Raw genomic sequence first — 18,778 nt, 5'->3', positions numbered from 1 at the left:
TGACTTGATTAGATAATTAGGCTACGCATTATCTGCAATCCGTGCTACTTGTCCCACTCTCTTACTCCGTAGGAAGGTCAGCTGTTGGAGGCGTGTACCATGATGCGAGAATCAGCAGCCCAGCCAACAACCAACACTAACATCGGCGGTAGCAGCTTTTCGCGTGGATGTAAATCTGCACATCTCAAAATACCTCAATATAGTGTCCGTGTGTCTGTGCACTGATGAGAACCATTTGACAAAATAGCACTCACTGTCTTTCAACATATTTCAAACTAGGATTCTGACCGTAGATCCGTAAGGGCCCACAAAATCTGCGCACTTGTGAAACCGTCCGGTCAGATCAGATCTGCCTTCAACCTTGCTGTCCTACCGCATGTCATCTTAAATGCTTTTCGATCAGAGATTTTCCGAGTCGGACAGACAAACTGGAAAAGATGCGGAAGGACGTGAGGATATTACTTGTAGGAGAACGTGAGTGTGAATATTATTTTTCATTCGCTTGGACTGCATGTCACTGCCTTGACCGTGTTGTTACCAAAGAAGACAAGTGACAAACTGAAGCCGAATGTTGTTTTGTAGCGCGTTAACATTGCATTCCCAAAAGAAGACTAGATGTGTAAATTATTACTATGAGTTTGTGGAGAATTCGATCTGTTGTATATGTATGGTAGGGCTACCTTGTGCATGAACGACGACGCTAACAAAAGACCAGTCAACCATTGAACACCGATTACTTAACATTATTTAATCCGAGGTTGAACTGCTGCTACTGCTGCTGCTCAGTATTGGAACGTAGACTTTAATCGGTAGCCAGTATGCTCTCTTTCATGCCACAATATCTTGCATTATTTTGTAATTAAATATTATTTGTCATATCCTCAGTACAGTTAAAATGTTAAGCCTGACCAAAGAATTTGGGAGAGAGAAGGCTGAACATCCATAGCCTGTGTTTTGAATGTGCATACCACGAGACCCAGGGCTGTGGAGGGTAACGCACCTGGCAGTTTGTTCACCTGCAATTTCAGAAATAGAGTTTATCCACCTCTTGTTAGTGTTTATTCACCAATTGAATAAACTTTCAACAACACTTTCACTTTTAACAACATTAAAAATGACATTGTATTATCCACATTCACAATATGTAGGCTACACTCCTACACTCCATTTGACACCACTGATTGTTATTGGACAGTAACCTCCACCATCATCAAACAGTTCAGTATTCTAAATCGACCACTATTGTTGTCTACTCACTGATTGCCACAAAATAGTCTAAGGAATAGGCTGAATAATGCCATATTGCAGACTTGGTCAAGTGGGCCTTGAGTCCATGGCCCTAGTCAGATTACCTACAATGTATTGGACCAAAACCTGCACACACCTGTACTGAAGCCTGCACACACCTGTACTGATCCAAGCCAAATACTGCAGATAGTGTTCATATCTTGCCCAGCTGAGGCTTGGAAGCCTACATAGACAGTGCTCTGAAGGAATCATGAGAAGTATCAAATTTTGTGTCATCCCTTGTGATTAAGTAGTGAAGAGTGTTCCAGGGACAATGGCCCCATTGTTGGAGAAACTCTGCAGCAGGGGAAAGCAACACTATAACATCAGGCGCTACACCTGAATGTCCAAATGTTTCAGTTTTTTTGACTTGGCCTAACATATTGCAGCCTTCCTTGTGTGATGCATAAGGCCAAGGTCAACAGTTCTGTGGGAGTATGGTTTAGAAGGTCAACAGTCAGTTGTTTGAATTAGTTATTAGGGTGCTATGCTATGTTAAGGTCAGATGAGAGAACTTCTAAGGTCAGAGATAGAACTGACTCAATATAGAATGCTGTCAACATTCACTGAATTGTGTTTTTACTTGTTTCTTTTCTTCACAGCCAAAGTAGGGAAGACTTCCCTTATCATGTCTCTGGTCACAGAGGAGTTTCCAGATGTGGTATGCAAAGCGTTTCTCAAAATACCAAAGACCTTGAATCAGACAACAATACAGTTTTAAATTATGATAGGCCTTTATATGGATTTCTGTGTCATCTCAAAGTGGATTAAATAGGCTACCTATTTTGTTTTATTTTGTGGACTGAATATAAGCGCATACTGTGTACATGTGCTGAACTGAATTTCTACTGTACTTCAGGTGCCCTATCGGGCTGAAGAAATCACCATTCCGGCCGATGTCACTCCAGAGAGAGTGCCCACACACATCGTTGACTACTCAGGTAATAACCACTCTAGGAACGGCCAGGAGAAATGTGGTTCTATTGAAGCCGTATAGTGAAGGGCTGAGTCACCGGACTAATCTGGTTCAAGTTCAAGTTCAAGTTCAAGTTTTGTTATTGTCACATATACTTTGCAGTATAATGAAATTATTGTGCCACAGTTGCAATAAGGAAGGGTAAATAAACAGTAGGTAGTGAGGGGCGGGGGGTAAATAAGGAGAGTTGAATTAGGATTACCACACACAGCCAAACTATCCATATATGTACATGGTTCTCTCTCTGTCCCCAGAGGTCGAGCAGACAGATGAGCAGCTCTATCAGGAAATCACCAAGGTGGGACTGGAGCACCACACTAGTGCTAATGATTCATGTTGTGGTACTACTCATGCATGGTGCAATGGCTGGCCGTAGCTAATTATTGTCCTCTGTCAATTACAGGCAAATGTTATCTGCATTGTCTATTCCGTCAACAACAAGAATTCCATTGAAAAGGTATTGTGGCAATGTCTGCAAGCTGACTATAATAGATTCACCTGCCATTGGTTAAATGTCAGAACATTATCTGACAGTTGTTTGGCTTGTTTGCTGTGGAAATGTTTTAATGTATGTTTTGTTGTTTTAGGTCACCAGTCATTGGATTCCACTAATAAATGACAGGACAGATAAGGACAGCAGGTTTGTGGAGAATGTGCATTATGTTTTTGGTGAAAGGGAAGAGTGCTGTATAATATAGTTTAATATGCAGGAATTACATATGCCCTCTATCTACATACAGTACAGTGGGTTCACAAAGCCACGATTCAGTTCATATCACGGTTTTAGGGTCACAGTTTTCAGTTCTTATTGTTATGTTTTCTTTTTATCTTTTTCACGTCAGAAATATCATACTTCAGCATATGATATATAGCTTGATTATCCACTATTAGGCTAGAGTATTAAAATAATTATATCATATAATCATGCACAAACTGAAAGAATTTAACTTGATCAAGCCCTACATTGAGACCATCTTTGAGGAATGGTGTTTTATTACCATCTACAGGAAATTCTGTTATTTTTTAAGCTCACAAAGATTGACTGAAATATTATGGAATACTTTATTTCTGCACATAACGTAGCCTATCCGAACTACGCAAAATAGCTTCTAGGCTACCACATAACAGTGGCAAGCCCTGTAAATGCACACTTTCTCTGGAGAGTGCTCAGGAGAGTTTAATTTGCACGGGAGGAAGGGGTGCAGAAGTGACGTTCACTTAGAGCACCTTTAAGCTCACCATACTCAGACCGGCTCAAAACCTGACTGGCCTGAAGCTCCTCTGGGCCTGCACTAATATAATGAATACATGTCGCACAATGCTTGCACACAGTCGCAGTTCTACCATTACATTTCCACTGTTATCATACTGTAGGTCAAATTAAATCCAAAATGTTCCCACACACCAGACTTTGACGTTGTTCGACGCTGGCGCATCTTTCAGCTCTGGGCTGCCTTTGTTATCTCTAATAATAATAATAATAATAATAATAATAATAATACATTTTATTTATAATGCACTTTTCATCAGTGAACCTTTTGCCATTTCTACACATGACCCGCAGCACTCCACACATCCACACACACACTTTCAGGCTACATTGCGCATGCCATGAACCGCCAACAACACCACACCATGCACTCATGCCCCGAACTGAGACAAGCGAACCGAGCGGTTGGGATTTTTTCCATGAACCATGCCACCCCTACTACATAGTCATGGAGGTGACATGCTAAATGTCTGTCCCCAGTTGAATGAAAGCTCAATATTTGTAAAATACATTAATGTTCTCTTGAAGAAGAAAACGGTACAACTGCAAGAATAGAATGGAAAGGAGGTTAGCAGTAAACATGACGTACAAAGTGTCAAATAAAGTGCAAAGTGATCGCTGCGCCAAGTTAGCATTGTTTCACTTCCCTCTAGATATGTGCTCTGCACGTGTTAGCTGATTGACGTTGCTGCCTGTCTGTCTGCTGTTGTGTGTGTTGATCAGGATTCCCCTCATCCTGGTGGGCAACAAGTCCGACCTGGTGGAGCACAGCAGCATGGAGACCATCCTGCCCATCATGAACAAGTACACGGAGATCGAGACGTGCGTGGAGGTGAGGAGCAGGAGACTCGAGCAAGGGGCAAAGGCTGTGTAACCCATTACCATGAACAGTTCTAGAGCCCCATTACCATGAGCAGTTCTAGAGCCCCATTACCATGATCAGTTCTAGAGCCCCATTACCAGTCACTGCATGAGCAGTTCTAGAGCCCCATTACCAGTCACTGCATGAGCAGTTCTAGAGCCCCATTACCAGTCACTGCATGAGCAGTTCTAGAGCCCCATTACCAGTCACTGCATGAGCAGTTCTGGAGCCCCATTACCAGTCACTGCATGAGCAGTTCTAGAGCCCCATTACCAGTCACTGCATGAGCAGTTCAACAGCTCCAACTTGGCGGACTGCTAGTTTTTAGTGATTTCTCATCCATGATGAGAGGAACTCTGCAGTCTGCTTTGAAGGTCTTCCTGGATAAGGAAGCTGTGAAGGAAAAGATCCTGCTCAGTGAGGAGTGCTTGTGTCCTTTCTGCCACTTCTGCATTTTCGTTTTGAGAACCACTGAGACTGGCTATTAAAAGTGCTTGTTGGTTTTTTTATCTTTATGACAGGCTGGGTTGGGCTGCATTGACCGTTTGTACTGTATGGTTCATTGCACTCTGAACTGAAGTCATCTGTAAATGAAGATCATTCTACCATCCCTCCAGTCATTGATTGGTGTGGGCTTTAATGCAAGTAAACCATGTTGCACGAGGATGGCAAATCATGAAGAGACTAATAGACAGCAGCAGCTGCCAGCCTGCTGTGCCACTGTCCCATCACCGTTGGCATTAATGAGCAAACTAGCTGTGCCACTGTCCCATCACCATTGGCATTAATGAGCAAACTAGCTGTGCCACTGTCCCATCACCATTGGCATTAATGAGCAAACTAGCTGTGCCACTGTCTCATTGCCGTTGGCATTAATGAGCAAACTAGCTGTGCCACCGTTAGAAAGTATTACGCTTGTCTCCGCCCAGACTTGGATGGGGACCTGCTGAGAGCTTAATCTCTCGGTCTGATCCCTTCTCTGGACGTGGACGAGTATGGACAGGGCACTCTGGTGCTAAAGGCACTCGGGACGGGAGGCCTTGAGAGCCCGGGCTCTGGCATCTCCCATTCCTCCTGTCAGTACTCTATATCATGACCAGCGGCTTAGAGAGTGTCAATAAAGCTGTGAGTTGGAACAGTGTCAGTGTTCGGCGCTGGGACACCCACACCTCCGACTTCTGGCGCTGGGCCTGGCCAGAGAGGGTATCAGTGTTGTGTTAAATGCTGGGGTGTGATGAGATGGAGTAATCGAGCGCAGCGGGAATCACAAGCAGACGTCTGGCCACAGATCAGCTCTCAGTACCCTGATCTGGTCAATCTTTGTCTTTAATAACGTTGGATAAGGCAGAGTAGCTATGGACTGTTAGTGGTTTGAATGCCGTAGAGGCACTCAGATGGCAGCTGTTTGAAGGTAGTAACGTGGCATTAGCATGGCTGACGCACAGAGTTGCTTCCTGAAGTATTCCTGAATGTACAGGTAGCTAGCATGTTCTTCCTCACATGCATTCATTTCCAAGAGCTCTAGGAAGTGCTCCTCTCAGGAGTACTCAAATACACAACTGCCCTTTCACTCTTCTTTTTTAATTTGGGAACAAGGTGTGAAGCTGCTCTGTAGCTCCAAATGTGTGTGCAAATGGGGTGGGTATGGATGTTCAGTTCTTACCTTTTGTTTTGTTGTTACCTTCCCAAAGTGTTCTGCCAAGAACCTGAAGAACATCTCGGAGCTCTTCTACTATGCCCAGAAGGCAGTTCTGCACCCAACCGGTCCACTCTATTGCCCCGACCAGAAGGAGGTACAGTGGATCACCTTATCTGAGGAGCCAGTTTTACCTTTCCACTATATATAATGAAACGGGTTCAGCCGTGTCTGCATGTGAAACTTCTGAGTCTTTGTTTACAGATGAAGGTGGCTTGTCTTAGGGCCCTCACACGCATCTTCAAGGTGTCCGATTTGGACAATGATGGCATCCTTAATGATAACGAGCTCAACTTCTTCCAAGTGAGTCCCTCACATTGATGGTGTTTTGGTTGGTGTATGGTTAATATTTTGTGCTGTGCCTGTGGATGTAGTGGGGCAGGGATTGGGTTTGGTGCAGTAGTAAACCGTAGTAAACTGTAGTAAATTGTGTTGTGTGTCCTCTGTTGCAGAGGACATGTTTCAACAGCCCCCTGGCTGCCCAAGCCCTGGAGGACGTGAAGAACGTTGTGCGGAAGAACATAAATAATGGAGTGTGTGACAACGGCCTCACGCTGAATGGTACACACACACACACACACACACACACACACATTTGTTGTTGCTCTAAACAGTCATTCACTGGTTATTAATTCACCTTAATGGGAAAAAACTATGTCTTACTTACTTTTTTTTTTTCAACCATGGATACCGTCATCATAACAAGCAGCTTTGACGGTAGCATTTTCTTTAGATGAGAAATTACATGAGATCTGTTCTAAAGAGATTTCCTTTAGAACAGATGAAAAGCCCGACCCAGTCTTACGTCCGGCATGGTAACTGTCCTGTCCCTCCACCCCAGGGTTCCTGTTCCTGCACACACTCTTCATCCAGAGAGGAAGGCACGAGACCACCTGGACCGTCCTGCGCCGGTTTGGCTACGACGACGACCTGGAGCTCCACCAGGACTACCTCTTCCCCCCGTGAGTGGAGTGTCCCCCGTCACCTCTGGGCCGGCGTCTTAAGCCTACCTTACGCTGACAAGATTTGAGAAAGATTCTTCAACGATTGTAGTCTTTTGAGTACCGTTTGAATGAGGGGCATTAGTTAAAAGACTACAATCTTTCAAGAATCTTTCCTAAATCTTGTCAGTGTAAGGTAGGCTTTAGTCGGACTGTGTGTTCAGACTCGTGATCATCCTAGCCATCTTGTTTGGTTCCTTCTGCTCACCTGTTGCAGAGTATTTAAGGAAAATGTACGGTTTTCTACTCACACTAACACTAAGCTATATCAACAGCCGCCAGAAACATGCATTTGATGATATCTGAGGCAGGTTAATAGTAGTGCTACGAATGTAAGTAAGTGGTAATACTGCTAATGTAATACTATTAGTAATACAACTAATGTAGCCATGTGAAAATCTGTCCAATGGACAGCATGGGGGGGCAAATGTACCAGCTGCCTCTAGCATGTAGATGATGCAGCACCCAGTCGGGCATGAGAGGGGTTAAGTGTGTTTGGCACTGGCGTTCACCTGCTGGGGAACATGAACTGGGCGAGCCCTCTGAGCTCATTAATGTGATGCCGGCCTGGTGGGAGGTCGGGTGGGGGGGGGGGGGGCGTGGTGGGAGCGGCGTAATCCCAGCTGGTAATGACCGGGATAACGGATCATGGAGGGAGACCCGGCGCTGGTGCACTGCCCTGGCAGCGCTCGCCACCCGTCCCCACCGCACCCCCCACGGGGCGCTCGGGCCGTGCCCCACGGCGTCTTTTGAGGAGCGCGGGGTGTAATCCAGCTATTCTGATCGCTAATCCGGGGCCCTGGGTGCGTCTCTTAATCTGACTATCATGTTTATGCCGCCGCAGGTTAAAAATACCTCCCGACTGCACCACCGAGCTCAACCACAATGCTTACCTCTTCCTCCAGAGCATCTTCGACAAGCATGATAAGGTGACCGACCAGCTTTTCATCCCCCTTCACGGTGTTGCTGACAATAGGTGGACAGTGGTAGCTTAACCTGGCTAAATACTGCACTTAAGTACTATTAGCTATCTGTGCAACGTGCAGCACTGCTTGGCTGTTATAAAGGCTTATCAGCGTTCACTTGTAATGTTTAAAGTGCAGAAATGATACACAAATGAATGTATTTTCTCCTATGATAGTGAATAGTCATTTCTTTGTGATCTCAAAAAAATATTCATGAAAGTATAACAAGACATTCCTAAACATTGCAGATTTTTCAGATATTATGTTCTGAGATATGAGAGAAAAATGTGATTAATGTCTGTATTGTTCCATTTAATCTGCAAAGCCCTGACTGTCTGTGTGTGTGTTTGTGTCCATGTGTGCGCTGTGTGTGTGTGTGTGTGTGTGTGTGTGTGTGTGCGTGTGCGCGTGCGCGTGTGTGTTGTGTTTGTGTGTGTCCGTGTGTGACCGCAGGACCGGGACTGTGCCCTGTCCCCCGAGGAGCTGAAGGACCTGTTTGATGTCTTTCCCTACATGCCCTGGGGCGCCGACGTCAACAACACCGTCTGCACCAACGACCAGGGCTGGATCACCTACCAGGGCTACCTCTCCCAGTGGACGTCAGTGCCAGCCCCCGCTAACACCAACACATCTGTCTGACATGCTGCATCCGCACACTGTGTCAACACACTAGTAGTGTTGCTTTTCTGAACCCTTGCATAGTGGTGTATAAACTCTAAGACATTTCAGCATTACATAGCTGCTGTTTACTCTGATGTAAAGTTATGTAACTAGAGCTTAGGATGCATCAACAAATGCAAAGTATTTAAACAAACAAAAAGCGCATAATACATAATGCCCCAGTTTGGCTTGGCGGGTCAGTGTTAGCGGAGTAAACATGCGGTCTGTCCATGTCCCCTTCTGTCCAGGCTCACCACGTATCTAGACGTGCAGCGGTGCCTGGAGTACCTGGGGTACCTTGGTTACTCCATCATTGCTGAACAGGAGTCCCAGGCAGCTGCCATGACAGGTGAGCGCAATCTACAGTCATAGTGATAATAAAAATAAGCCACAGCAGTTTTTTGTTCTGTTTTGTTTTTTTCAAGAATACATAACATTTTCATATGGCCTATAATGATCACTTTTTCAATGATGTTGCGCTTATGATAGCAAACATTTAGTCAGAGTGCATAATATGAAAGTGGTAAGGTTGTTTTGGAAAGAATATATTACATTTTCACATGGCATATTATGATAATTCTTCCTCTGACGACATGGCCAATAGATAGGCAGTTGTGCTCTGAAAGACAACATTCAGACTGCAGTTGTGTGGCTTGTATATCACCGCTTGAGTATTTACTGTATGCTGGTGCTGTCCTTGTGCTTCGCTCATCCTCTTTTCTCTCTCCTCCCCTCTTGTCCTCTATTTATTCCTCCATTCCTTTTGTCTTCGTCTTTGGTCTCCCCCCCCTGCAGTGACTCGGGACAAGAAGATTGACCTGCAGAAGAGGCAGACGCAGCGCAACGTGTTCCGCTGTAACGTGTTCGGCGCCATCGGCAGTGGCAAGAGCGGCTTCCTGCAGGCTTTCCTGGGGAGGAACCTCATGGTGAGCACACCAGCACAGGGCCTGTGGCCTCTGTTGACTCTTCACGCTCATCAGACATCGACACAGGCTTGTGTATAAGTCGCAGGACAGTGTTTTATGCAAGTTAAAAGAAACAAAACCATATTAACGCCATATTAACTGCCTCCCTGTATTAACCTCATAGCTGAAGACATTTTGCAAAATCAATGTATAAGCCGCGGCTAATAGTCGGGAAATTACGGGTACTTCTTTTAACACATTGTGTCGATTTTTATTATTGTTAGATTGTATGATTATATGAGGGCAGTTTGTTAGTTTAAAAAAGTATTTGTGTGATTGACGTTTTGGTTATGGTTTTTAGCAGATGCCTCTGTCCAAAAATAAAACAATAGCTTGTATAAATATGGTGTGTCTAAAATACATTCTGTCTCTTTTTGTTCTCAAATGTTCTGTTGGTTGGTAATGTTTTGTCGTTCCCCTTCTCCCTTAGCGCCAGAGAACAATAAGTGAAGAACACAAGTCTTATTATGCAATCAGCACTGCCTATGTCTACGGTCAGGAGAAGTACTTACTGGTGAGCACTGCTATTGTTGTCTCGTTAATGCACAGGGCTTTAAGATGGTGTCTTCGTGAAGACACTATTAGAATGATCTTTTGTTGTTTGATTGAGGAGCTTCTTCAGCAGTCCTACGAATGATTTTAATGTCTGGCTTCTCAAAAGTATGGATATGAATGTGTGTATGAATGTGACCATATAAGGACATTTCACATGCCTGTGCAATGCGTCTATTTCTGGAGAAAATTATTAATTAAAGTGGAATAACAAAAAAACAACCTGTTGGAGGAAATGTGTAAGTCTGAGTGTGTCTGTAGGGAGCATGTGAGTGAAGCCAGAGGTCGGACATTACTTACAGTTCAGTCTTTTTTATTGAAGGCTTAGGAATTGCTTTTGCCTTAGGTAATCCTGACTAACTACTGTATTTCCTGCCTCTCTCTCTCTCTCTCTCTCTCAGCTCCATGAGGTCTTCCCAGACTTTGATTTCCTCTCGGACGCAGAGCTGTCCTGCGATGTCGTGTGCCTGATCTACGACGCCAGCAACCCCTTCTCTTTTGAGTACTGCGCAAAAGTCTTTAAGGTCCGTATTAAGCCCCTTGCTGGGACTTCAGCGCACTTTAGCCTCCTGCTCTCTACTTACTTGGCTCATAGAGGCACTACTCATTCTGTGGGCTAAAGCTGACTTGACTCAGTGCACCATTCATCATGACCGTATGTACAGTACGCCATATTACCAGAGAGGAGACTTGCGGCCAAGACACATTGTCTCACATTGTCAGACAAAAATAGGCGCACCCGCTATTCTTTAACGATAAATAGTAAGTTACATTTGTATAGCACCTTTCTCCAACCCAAGGTCGCTTTACATAGTGGAAAGCAAACTACAAACAAACAAAAACAATGCATAAAAATCAAGAGTTGGTTTGGATTAGTTGGGTTGTGCTTGCAGTCGGCCTGAGATGTGTGTATGATGGAGGCAGTGTGGCTACTCTAACATATATGTGCGCCGAAGTGAAAATCAACACGCAACGCAATTGTTTCACACAGCAACACAGCAAGCCGTAAGCATTGTATGTATAGTCCAGTGATGCAAGTAAACACCCCACCCTCGAAAGAATGAGAACATTCAGTTTTGGATCAGATTGCCTACACTGACTTATTTCATGAAGTGTGCATATATATACACACACACACACACACACACACACACACACACACACACACACAGTTGCACACGCACACACACACACACACACACACACACACACACACACACAGTTGCACACGCACACACACACACACACACACACACCTCTGAACACACAAAAGGTCAGTAACCAGCAGCCGCCTCTTGATGTGTGCCGACAGCAATACTTCATGGACAGCAAGACGCCGTGCATGATGGTGGCGTCCAAGGCCGACCTGCCCGAGGTCAAGCAGCAGCAGGCGCTGACCCCGCTGGAGTTCTGCCGCAAGCACAAGATGCCGCCGCCGCAGTCCTACACCTGCAACACGGCCGCCGCGCCCAACAGGGACATCTTCATCAAGCTCACCACCATGGCCATGTACCCGTACGTCTCCCCTGGCCCTCCACACACACACACACACACACACACACACACACACACACACACACACACACTCACACACACTGCCCAACAGTCAGAGAGGTGCAGAGTTGATACTTATGTATGTATTTATTTAATCTAGTCCAGTTGAATTGAATTGGTCTTCAAAAGTAGACACTTTAGTGCCTACAGTCCTCTGTACGTACACCTTAGACCTTAGATCTTTTGTCCAGTAAACTTTTGTAATCTTAGATCATTTGTCCGGTAAACTTTTGTAATCTTAGATCATTTGTCCAGCTGGGTCTTATAATGGTAACCCAACCTGAAGCTAGTTAGTCATTCATTTAGCCAGTTGCTGACTGATGGCCCGCACCAGTACTTACTCTTCATTCAGATATGTCATGTAGCCACTAGGGGGCAGCAGGGAGCCTCATCTGAGCACCAGCCAAAGTGTGGAGGCCAAATTATGTTTTTTCATAAATAGCCACTTGGCTGCTGGTGGACTGTAAAGGCCAATACGGGTAAGACTTGCAGGCTTTTTTTGCTCTGAAGGGAAATGTTTTCTTTGTTGGAACCTGCAGGTCACGGCTGGATTACGTAACGCCCACCCGTCTGAACTGTAATCCCTCCTCCGCATAGGCAACTCAGTGCACAGCAGCACATGATCAGCCTCCTACTTTAATCCAGCGACTGTAATCTGCAACATATGACATACTATAATATTTAATTTAATCTGTGTTAAGTCAGTGCTTTTGTTGCTAATTATGGCCCTGTGCACATGCATAGTATTTACAGCATGTGTGTGTGTGTGGGTGGGGGTGGGGGTGGGGGGGTCATGCCTTTGAAGGGTTTGTGCATGACTGTGTATCAGTTTGATCTTGAGGGCTACTGGTGGTCTCTTCACTCTTCTCTCTGCTGACCAGTCTCCCTGCTCTTCTGCCTGCTGTGTTACTGATGGGTGGCGTCACAGGTGGTGGACACTGCTGTGCATTAACAGCAACTCTCTGTGTGTGTGTGTGTGTGTGTGTGTGTGTGTGTGTGTGTGTGTGTGTGTGTGTGTGTGTGTGTGTGTGTGTGTGTGTGTGTGTGTGTGTGTGTGTGTGTGTGTGTGTTTCCATGTGCCCTCCTATCCCCTATTTGGACTGTGTGTGTGTGTGTGTTTCCTCTCTCAGCCACGCTCGTCTGCGCTGCATGTGCACGTGCAACCGGTGCACCTTCTGTCTCTGTCAGAACTTCCTCAACTCTGAGCTGATGCAGACCGTGAAGGCCAAACTCTACACCGTCATTTTCAGCAGGTTCTTCCTCACTCGTTCCTCCAACAGAACAACACCAAACAAAACCAAACGATCACTCGCTCCTTCTCATCATTCCATCTCTTTTCCTCTCCTTCGTCTGCTTGACGACTGTCGCCGTGTCGTTTTGCGCCAGGCCTCTGAGCTGAGGCAGGCCCTGGCCATCATGTGTGTGTCCATCACATCATGTGTGTGTCCATCACGTCATTTGTTGGCTGCTTCATCTCTGCGTTTGTGTCCGCTTTTGTCAACACTTGTCGGCCATTTTCTGTTCCTCTTTGGTTTGTCCTTGTCTCTTGTTTCCATTGTCATCCATTCCATCACTCATCTGTTTCATGTCACACTCATTTCCCTGTTTAATTGGTCACCTCTTTGTGTCTTTCCTTTGACCTTCATAATCCTCTCATAGAGACTGTAGATCTTTGTGTAGACTTCTGTTTTCACACTTTTGACACGACCACTTCCTCTTGTATGATAGAATGTCATGGCAGTGTGACTCAAGCGCAAACACTTATAGACTTTGTGTCTTTTGTATTGTCTGACAATGGTAAGCCGTGCTGTCTTTTAGAGTTTAGAAGAGCTTATGACATTTCATTCCTATTGAGTCTGAAAAAATAAGACAGACATTCTAATCTTATTCAGGCCTTTTGCCAAGGGCAGACTGCTGTATTTATTGCATTGCATGCAGTTTTTAAAACTCTTTAACTTTTGCAGGTTATATAAACATATTACACTGGGCAGTCAGTTTAGAATCAAGCAGCTTTTCATTCTGATTTTAACATTCTTTTTTAACCCCACCCCCCTCTGTCTGTCTGTCTGTCTGTCCATATCAGGCACATGACGCAGGCGGACCTGAAGAGCTCCACCTTCTGGTTGAAGGCGAGCGTTGGAGCCACAGTGTTTGTGGTGCTGGGCTTTGCCATGTACAGAGCCATGCTCAGGTCCCGGTGATCGAGCCCCCAACAACCCCTTCCTGCAGGTCTCTCCCACCTCGTCCAACACAAACAAACATTCTCCAAAAGAAGACTTAAAAGTTTCCACTTAGCAAATCGATGTGTAATTTTGTACGTCCGGTGTGCATAATGCTCTGCCCTCTGTGGTAATATCATAGGTATTTATATTTATACTGACTTGATGGAGTCAATGCCCACACTATGTTGAGTTTCTCTTCTCAGTTGTCTGTCTCTTGGCTCCTAAAGACTCTTGAAACAGGTGAGAGGAGACCTTGGGTATCCTTGTGAATAATGTACAGTGTTAGTGTATATACATATATATTTATCTTTCCCCATGAGATGATGTAAAAAAAAAAAAAGGGAATCATGATGGATAATAAGCTTTCATACATCAGCTACAATGCACAAATGGGCTCACCGAGCGTTATTTTCAAGCGATATTCAGTTGTTGTTTCAGGTTAACTTTTAAGGCAGGATTTTGAATGCCACAGATGAGCCAGAGGTGGTTCATACTGTGTGATCAGTGTACACTGACGGTTGTATTAGACCAGAATACTTGGAAATCAAGGACTAAAGAAAGAGCTGAATGAATAAGCTAGATAACATATTTCAATATATAGTCTGTACACATTTCATTCTTACCAGTTGCTAGTTTTGCATGTGTGATCATGCATCCAGCAGTGTTCATACTATATAGTGGTCAGTGGGGTGGGCACTACAGGTCAGGATGACTTGCTCTGCCTTTACTGCCCAGTCAGGCATTCCTCCCGTGCACCCCGGCACCGTGTGGACGTTAACGGGTCTTCATGCTTTAACGTTTTCGCGCTTTAACACGTGACCTACAGTACATTTCTTAGACTGGAGGTGCATGTTGTGTCATCTCCTCAGACACTTAGTCGACTCTAGTGATCTCGCAAAGAGATCAACGACAAACTACATTCCTCTGTGTTGTGAAAGAGATCCCTGTCCCCCACCTGAAGAACACCATCAGCTGAGCGTTTGTTCAAAGTTAGATTTAGTTTCTTTTTCATACCTTCCAAAGTTTACAATAAATGGGTGCTGCTAAAGCCATGGCTCTGGTGTGTTGTTATTGTAGTTGGAGCGTTTCACACTAAAGCTGCTACACCGTGCAACTGACCGAGTGAAGGGTGATGTGTGCACATACTGTACGTCCTACTAATATTACACACACACACACACACACACACACACACACACACACACACACACACACACAAAGCGGATAAAGTAAACTCTCATCTTGAAGGTTTTAATCTTGACATATAGAGACAAGTGGTAAAAAATGGACCTTATTTGTTCAGAACTCTCAGGTCAGCATGGAGAATCATTTAAAGTAATTGTATTTGAAGACTTTGAGATACTAAAGAAATCACATCAAAAAGTGTGGTCTTGGCTTCAGGACAAAACGTAGGCCTACATTCAGTTCACAAAATGAAAGGCCTCTCCTACAGGCACATGGTGACATCATTCAGAAAGAACAGGAAAGTCAGATGAGATCAACTCACTATATGAAACGATTGAGAAAACGAAGTTTTTCAACAGATAATCTAAGACTTTTTGTGTAAGCATGTGCTCTAAAACTAGTTTGATTTATACTGCAAATGTCAATCTTGAATGTCAAGTTATGGAAAAAAATCAGGACATTTCGACTTCATTTACAATGATGCAAAATATTGAATCTTATTTTTAGCCTATCGTGTGGCAATCTGCCGTAAATCTCTAAATTATAAGCCAGAAAAGGTTGAACAACAAGGTAAGTGAGAAGCTAAGGACAACGCAGAGCACTCTTTTTGTTATGACAGTTTCTATAATGAAGCACATTAGGAATGTATGAAATATATTTCACAGACTTGTCCTACACATGCAATCAATATACTGTATGTATAAATATCAGCAATCTTGGTCTTCACTTTCAATATTAGCAGCAGTTCCTTTAATATTACTATTCTTTGTCCTTTATTGATTCTGTTTTATTATTAATTCTTAACTGAAATACAACAATATACGTTTTATTCTCTTACTTTTTTCATGCAGTATGAAAGAAAGATGTCAAATCAACAAGCTAATAAACACACAGAGTGTCGTGGAAAATCAAAAAGTTCCTACAGTATCCATGCAGATTTTTTAAGTGCCTTTGAGGGTATTACACATATGCAGGAATCCCACAAATGGAATAATATTTGTCGCTACACAGATAATCGTGCCAGTTGGAGACTGTATCACCACGAGCAGCAATGAGAACACAGCCCTCAACATGAAGCCCATCAGGTTGTCCTTTATCCCAGTAGCTTGTGGACAATGGTGTGTTATCCACCCATTTCCACCCATTGTTGTACATCAGTCCAATCCAAAAACTGTATCCCAATCCATGAATGAAAACTTGCTCCTCTTTGCTGTTGATGATCACCAGGTCTCCTCCACTGCGTTTGCATTGTTGTCTGCTCTCAGTCCATGTTTCCTTTGAAGAGGAGATGAGGTAACATTTGGTATTAAAATATCTCCATTCTAAGGGACATCTCTTTTCCAGTTTAGAGATTCTGGCTAGTAGCTGCTCCATCTGTCTGGTCAGGTTGGTATTACTGGCCAATGCCTGGTCTCTCTCCATGGTGATATTCACATGGCTTGCTAGCAGGTGCTCCCTCTCAGTCTAGCTGGCGTTTCTCCAGAACGTATCTGATTCCCAATCCTATGTTGAGTGCTAGCAGCAGAACACACAGCAGTCCCAGACACACAGCGACCCATCTAGTGCAGCTCTTCACCGCTCCAGAGGGCTTGGAGGCTGTAGCCCTCTCAGGTCTGCCACACAGACTCTCATTGGCATAGATGTTTCCCTCTGGTCCTGAAGTGGGACTCATATGAAAGTCATCAGGGTTGGAATATGTTTCCTCTTCTGCCATATCTCTCTGTTCTGCCACTCTCTTTGTCTGTCACTGCTGATGCACAACAACTATCCGAGTCTTAGAGTAAAGAGTTGGAGCTAACATGTGTTCACAACACAGATTCTGGCGGAACAAATAAGCATTTCTGAGAACAAGTCAAGGGCTGAAAACCAAAGGGGCGTACAGTAAGTGACATTTCACCAACTTTACAGGAGAACCAAAACAAATCTAACTGCTTCTATATGTTCACAGTTAAAGACCTTTGGTTTTTGTTCAATAACGTTATATTTATAAATATTTTACGTCTATAATTTTGTCAGTTAGAAAGAGCTCATTAAGAGCTTTCAGGTGATATGTATAACTCAATTTTGACCAAAATGTCACTCAGCCCCCTTTGGTTCTCAGCCCTCAAAGTGTGAGATTCTACTGATCTATATCTTGGTGTGATGTGACAGACACATTCTTAAAATGAATGTGTTGAAAACAGCACACACAAAACTGACTAACACACACACACACACACACACACACACACACACACACACACACACACACACACACACACACACACGTGTCCAATACACAGCATGAAGCCGAGAACGTTTTTCAACAGATCATCTAAGACTTTTTGTGCATGCACTAAAACTATAGTTTGATATTTTCCAACTGTTAAAGCTGCAGATGGCAAGTGTGGCAGATTGAGGGGACTTTTGAACACTTTGAATGTATACTGTCATGCTTCTACCACCAAGCACCCTCCCATCGAGTTTGTGCTTATAGTGACTGTGAACAAACTGTGATTGACAGTCAGATCTGCCAGCGATCATACAGCCCTGCGCTTATTGGACCAGAAGAACCGGGAGCAGTGGATTTTTGCCTGACAAATAACAGGCTCTAGGTGGAGGTAAGCGCTGTCTTTTTTTCTCTAGAACCGCCTGATTTATGTTGTTCTGTCGGAGCGTACTGTCGGTTTCAGTGAATAGGATCAAAAACTATCTTGCCAACTGCAGCTTTAATCTTGAATGTCAAGTTATAACATTTTGTTCAGAACATTTCAACTTAAGTGTCAACATTTCAACTTTATTTTCAATGATACAAAACATTTAATCTAATTTTTACCATCTTATGTGGCAATATGTCATACTGTACATCTCTTAATTATAAACCAGAACAAGTTAAACAACAAGATAATTGAGAAGCAAGGGAACATGTAGAACATTCTTTTTGCTTTTTGACAGTTTCCATAATTTATGAAGCACATTATGAATACAATATATTTCACTGGCTTGTCCTACACATGAATCAATATGAATAAATGTCAGTCTTGGTCTTCACTTGCAATTGAAATTATGTTGCTTTAATACTGATTCTGTTTTATTTCTAATTCTTCACTGAAATACAACAATGCACCTTTTATTTTCTCACTTATTTTTTTCATACAGGTATGAATTAGATGTGTCATCAATAAGTTATGAACGCTCAGAGTGTTGTGGAATATCAATAATTTCTATTTATTTTTTATTTTTTTTTAAGCCTTTGTAGGTACATGTATTACATGTATGCAGGAATCCCGCAAATGAAATAATGTTTGGCACTACATGGATAATCATGCCAGCTAGAAAATGTTTCACCTTTATCAGCAGCAATGAGAACACAGTCCTCGTTGTCACGATTGGGTTGTCTTTTATCCCAGTAGCTGGTGGACAACTGTGTGTTGTCCACCCATTCCCACACACCCTGCTTGTACATCAGTCCAATCCAAGCCCTGAATATTCCCAATCCATAAATGAAAACTTGCTCCTCTTTGCTGTTGATGATCACCAGGTCTCCTCCACTGTCTTTGCATTGTTGTCTGCTTTCAGACCATGTTTTGACTGAAGAGGAGAT

At 43.7% G+C, this 18,778-nt stretch overlaps 1 protein-coding gene and 1 pseudogene across 2 annotated transcripts; one reads left to right on the top strand and one right to left on the bottom strand.

The window, feature by feature from the left end:
• On the top strand, window positions 1-15,058 carry rhot1b (ras homolog family member T1). Of its 2 annotated transcripts, XM_062545104.1 has the most exons (20): window positions 1-474; window positions 1,890-1,948; window positions 2,147-2,228; window positions 2,518-2,561; window positions 2,667-2,720; window positions 2,851-2,903; window positions 4,257-4,365; window positions 6,087-6,188; window positions 6,296-6,394; window positions 6,544-6,652; window positions 6,933-7,053; window positions 7,937-8,021; window positions 8,511-8,656; window positions 8,966-9,066; window positions 9,513-9,643; window positions 10,113-10,196; window positions 10,636-10,758; window positions 11,547-11,749; window positions 12,919-13,041; window positions 13,872-15,058. In XM_062545104.1, the coding sequence occupies exons 1-20, from the start codon at window positions 438-440 to the stop codon at window positions 13,987-13,989; spliced, it is 1,983 nt and encodes a 660-aa protein (XP_062401088.1). In that variant the 5' UTR covers window positions 1-437; the 3' UTR covers window positions 13,990-15,058. The 2 variants fall into 2 exon arrangements, with proteins under 2 accessions (XP_062401088.1, XP_062401095.1); XM_062545111.1 differs by lacking the exon at window positions 12,919-13,041 and having other exon boundaries at window positions 54-474.
• Window positions 15,059-16,155: 1,097 nt separating this feature from the next.
• On the bottom strand, window positions 16,156-16,909 carry LOC134079199 (CD209 antigen-like protein C; annotated as a pseudogene).
• Window positions 16,910-18,778: the final 1,869 nt, after the last annotated feature.

The sequence above is a fragment of the Sardina pilchardus genome, chromosome 1 (assembly GCF_963854185.1).
Source record: "Sardina pilchardus chromosome 1, fSarPil1.1, whole genome shotgun sequence".
Classification (NCBI taxonomy): Eukaryota; Metazoa; Chordata; class Actinopteri; order Clupeiformes; family Clupeidae; genus Sardina; species Sardina pilchardus.
This window is presented reverse-complemented; position numbering and strand designations above follow the sequence as displayed.

Bases quoted from the DNA above. Each gene is read 5' to 3' on its own strand.
- rhot1b (XM_062545104.1), top strand. From the start codon at position 438: ATGCGGAAGGACGTGAGGATATTACTTGTAGGAGAAC. The intron at 2,904-4,256 runs GTTTGTGGAGAA...TGTGTTGATCAG, and splicing joins AGGACAGATAAGGACAGCAG to GATTCCCCTCATCCTGGTGG. The intron at 9,644-10,112 runs GTGAGCACACCA...CTTCTCCCTTAG, and splicing joins TCCTGGGGAGGAACCTCATG to CGCCAGAGAACAATAAGTGA.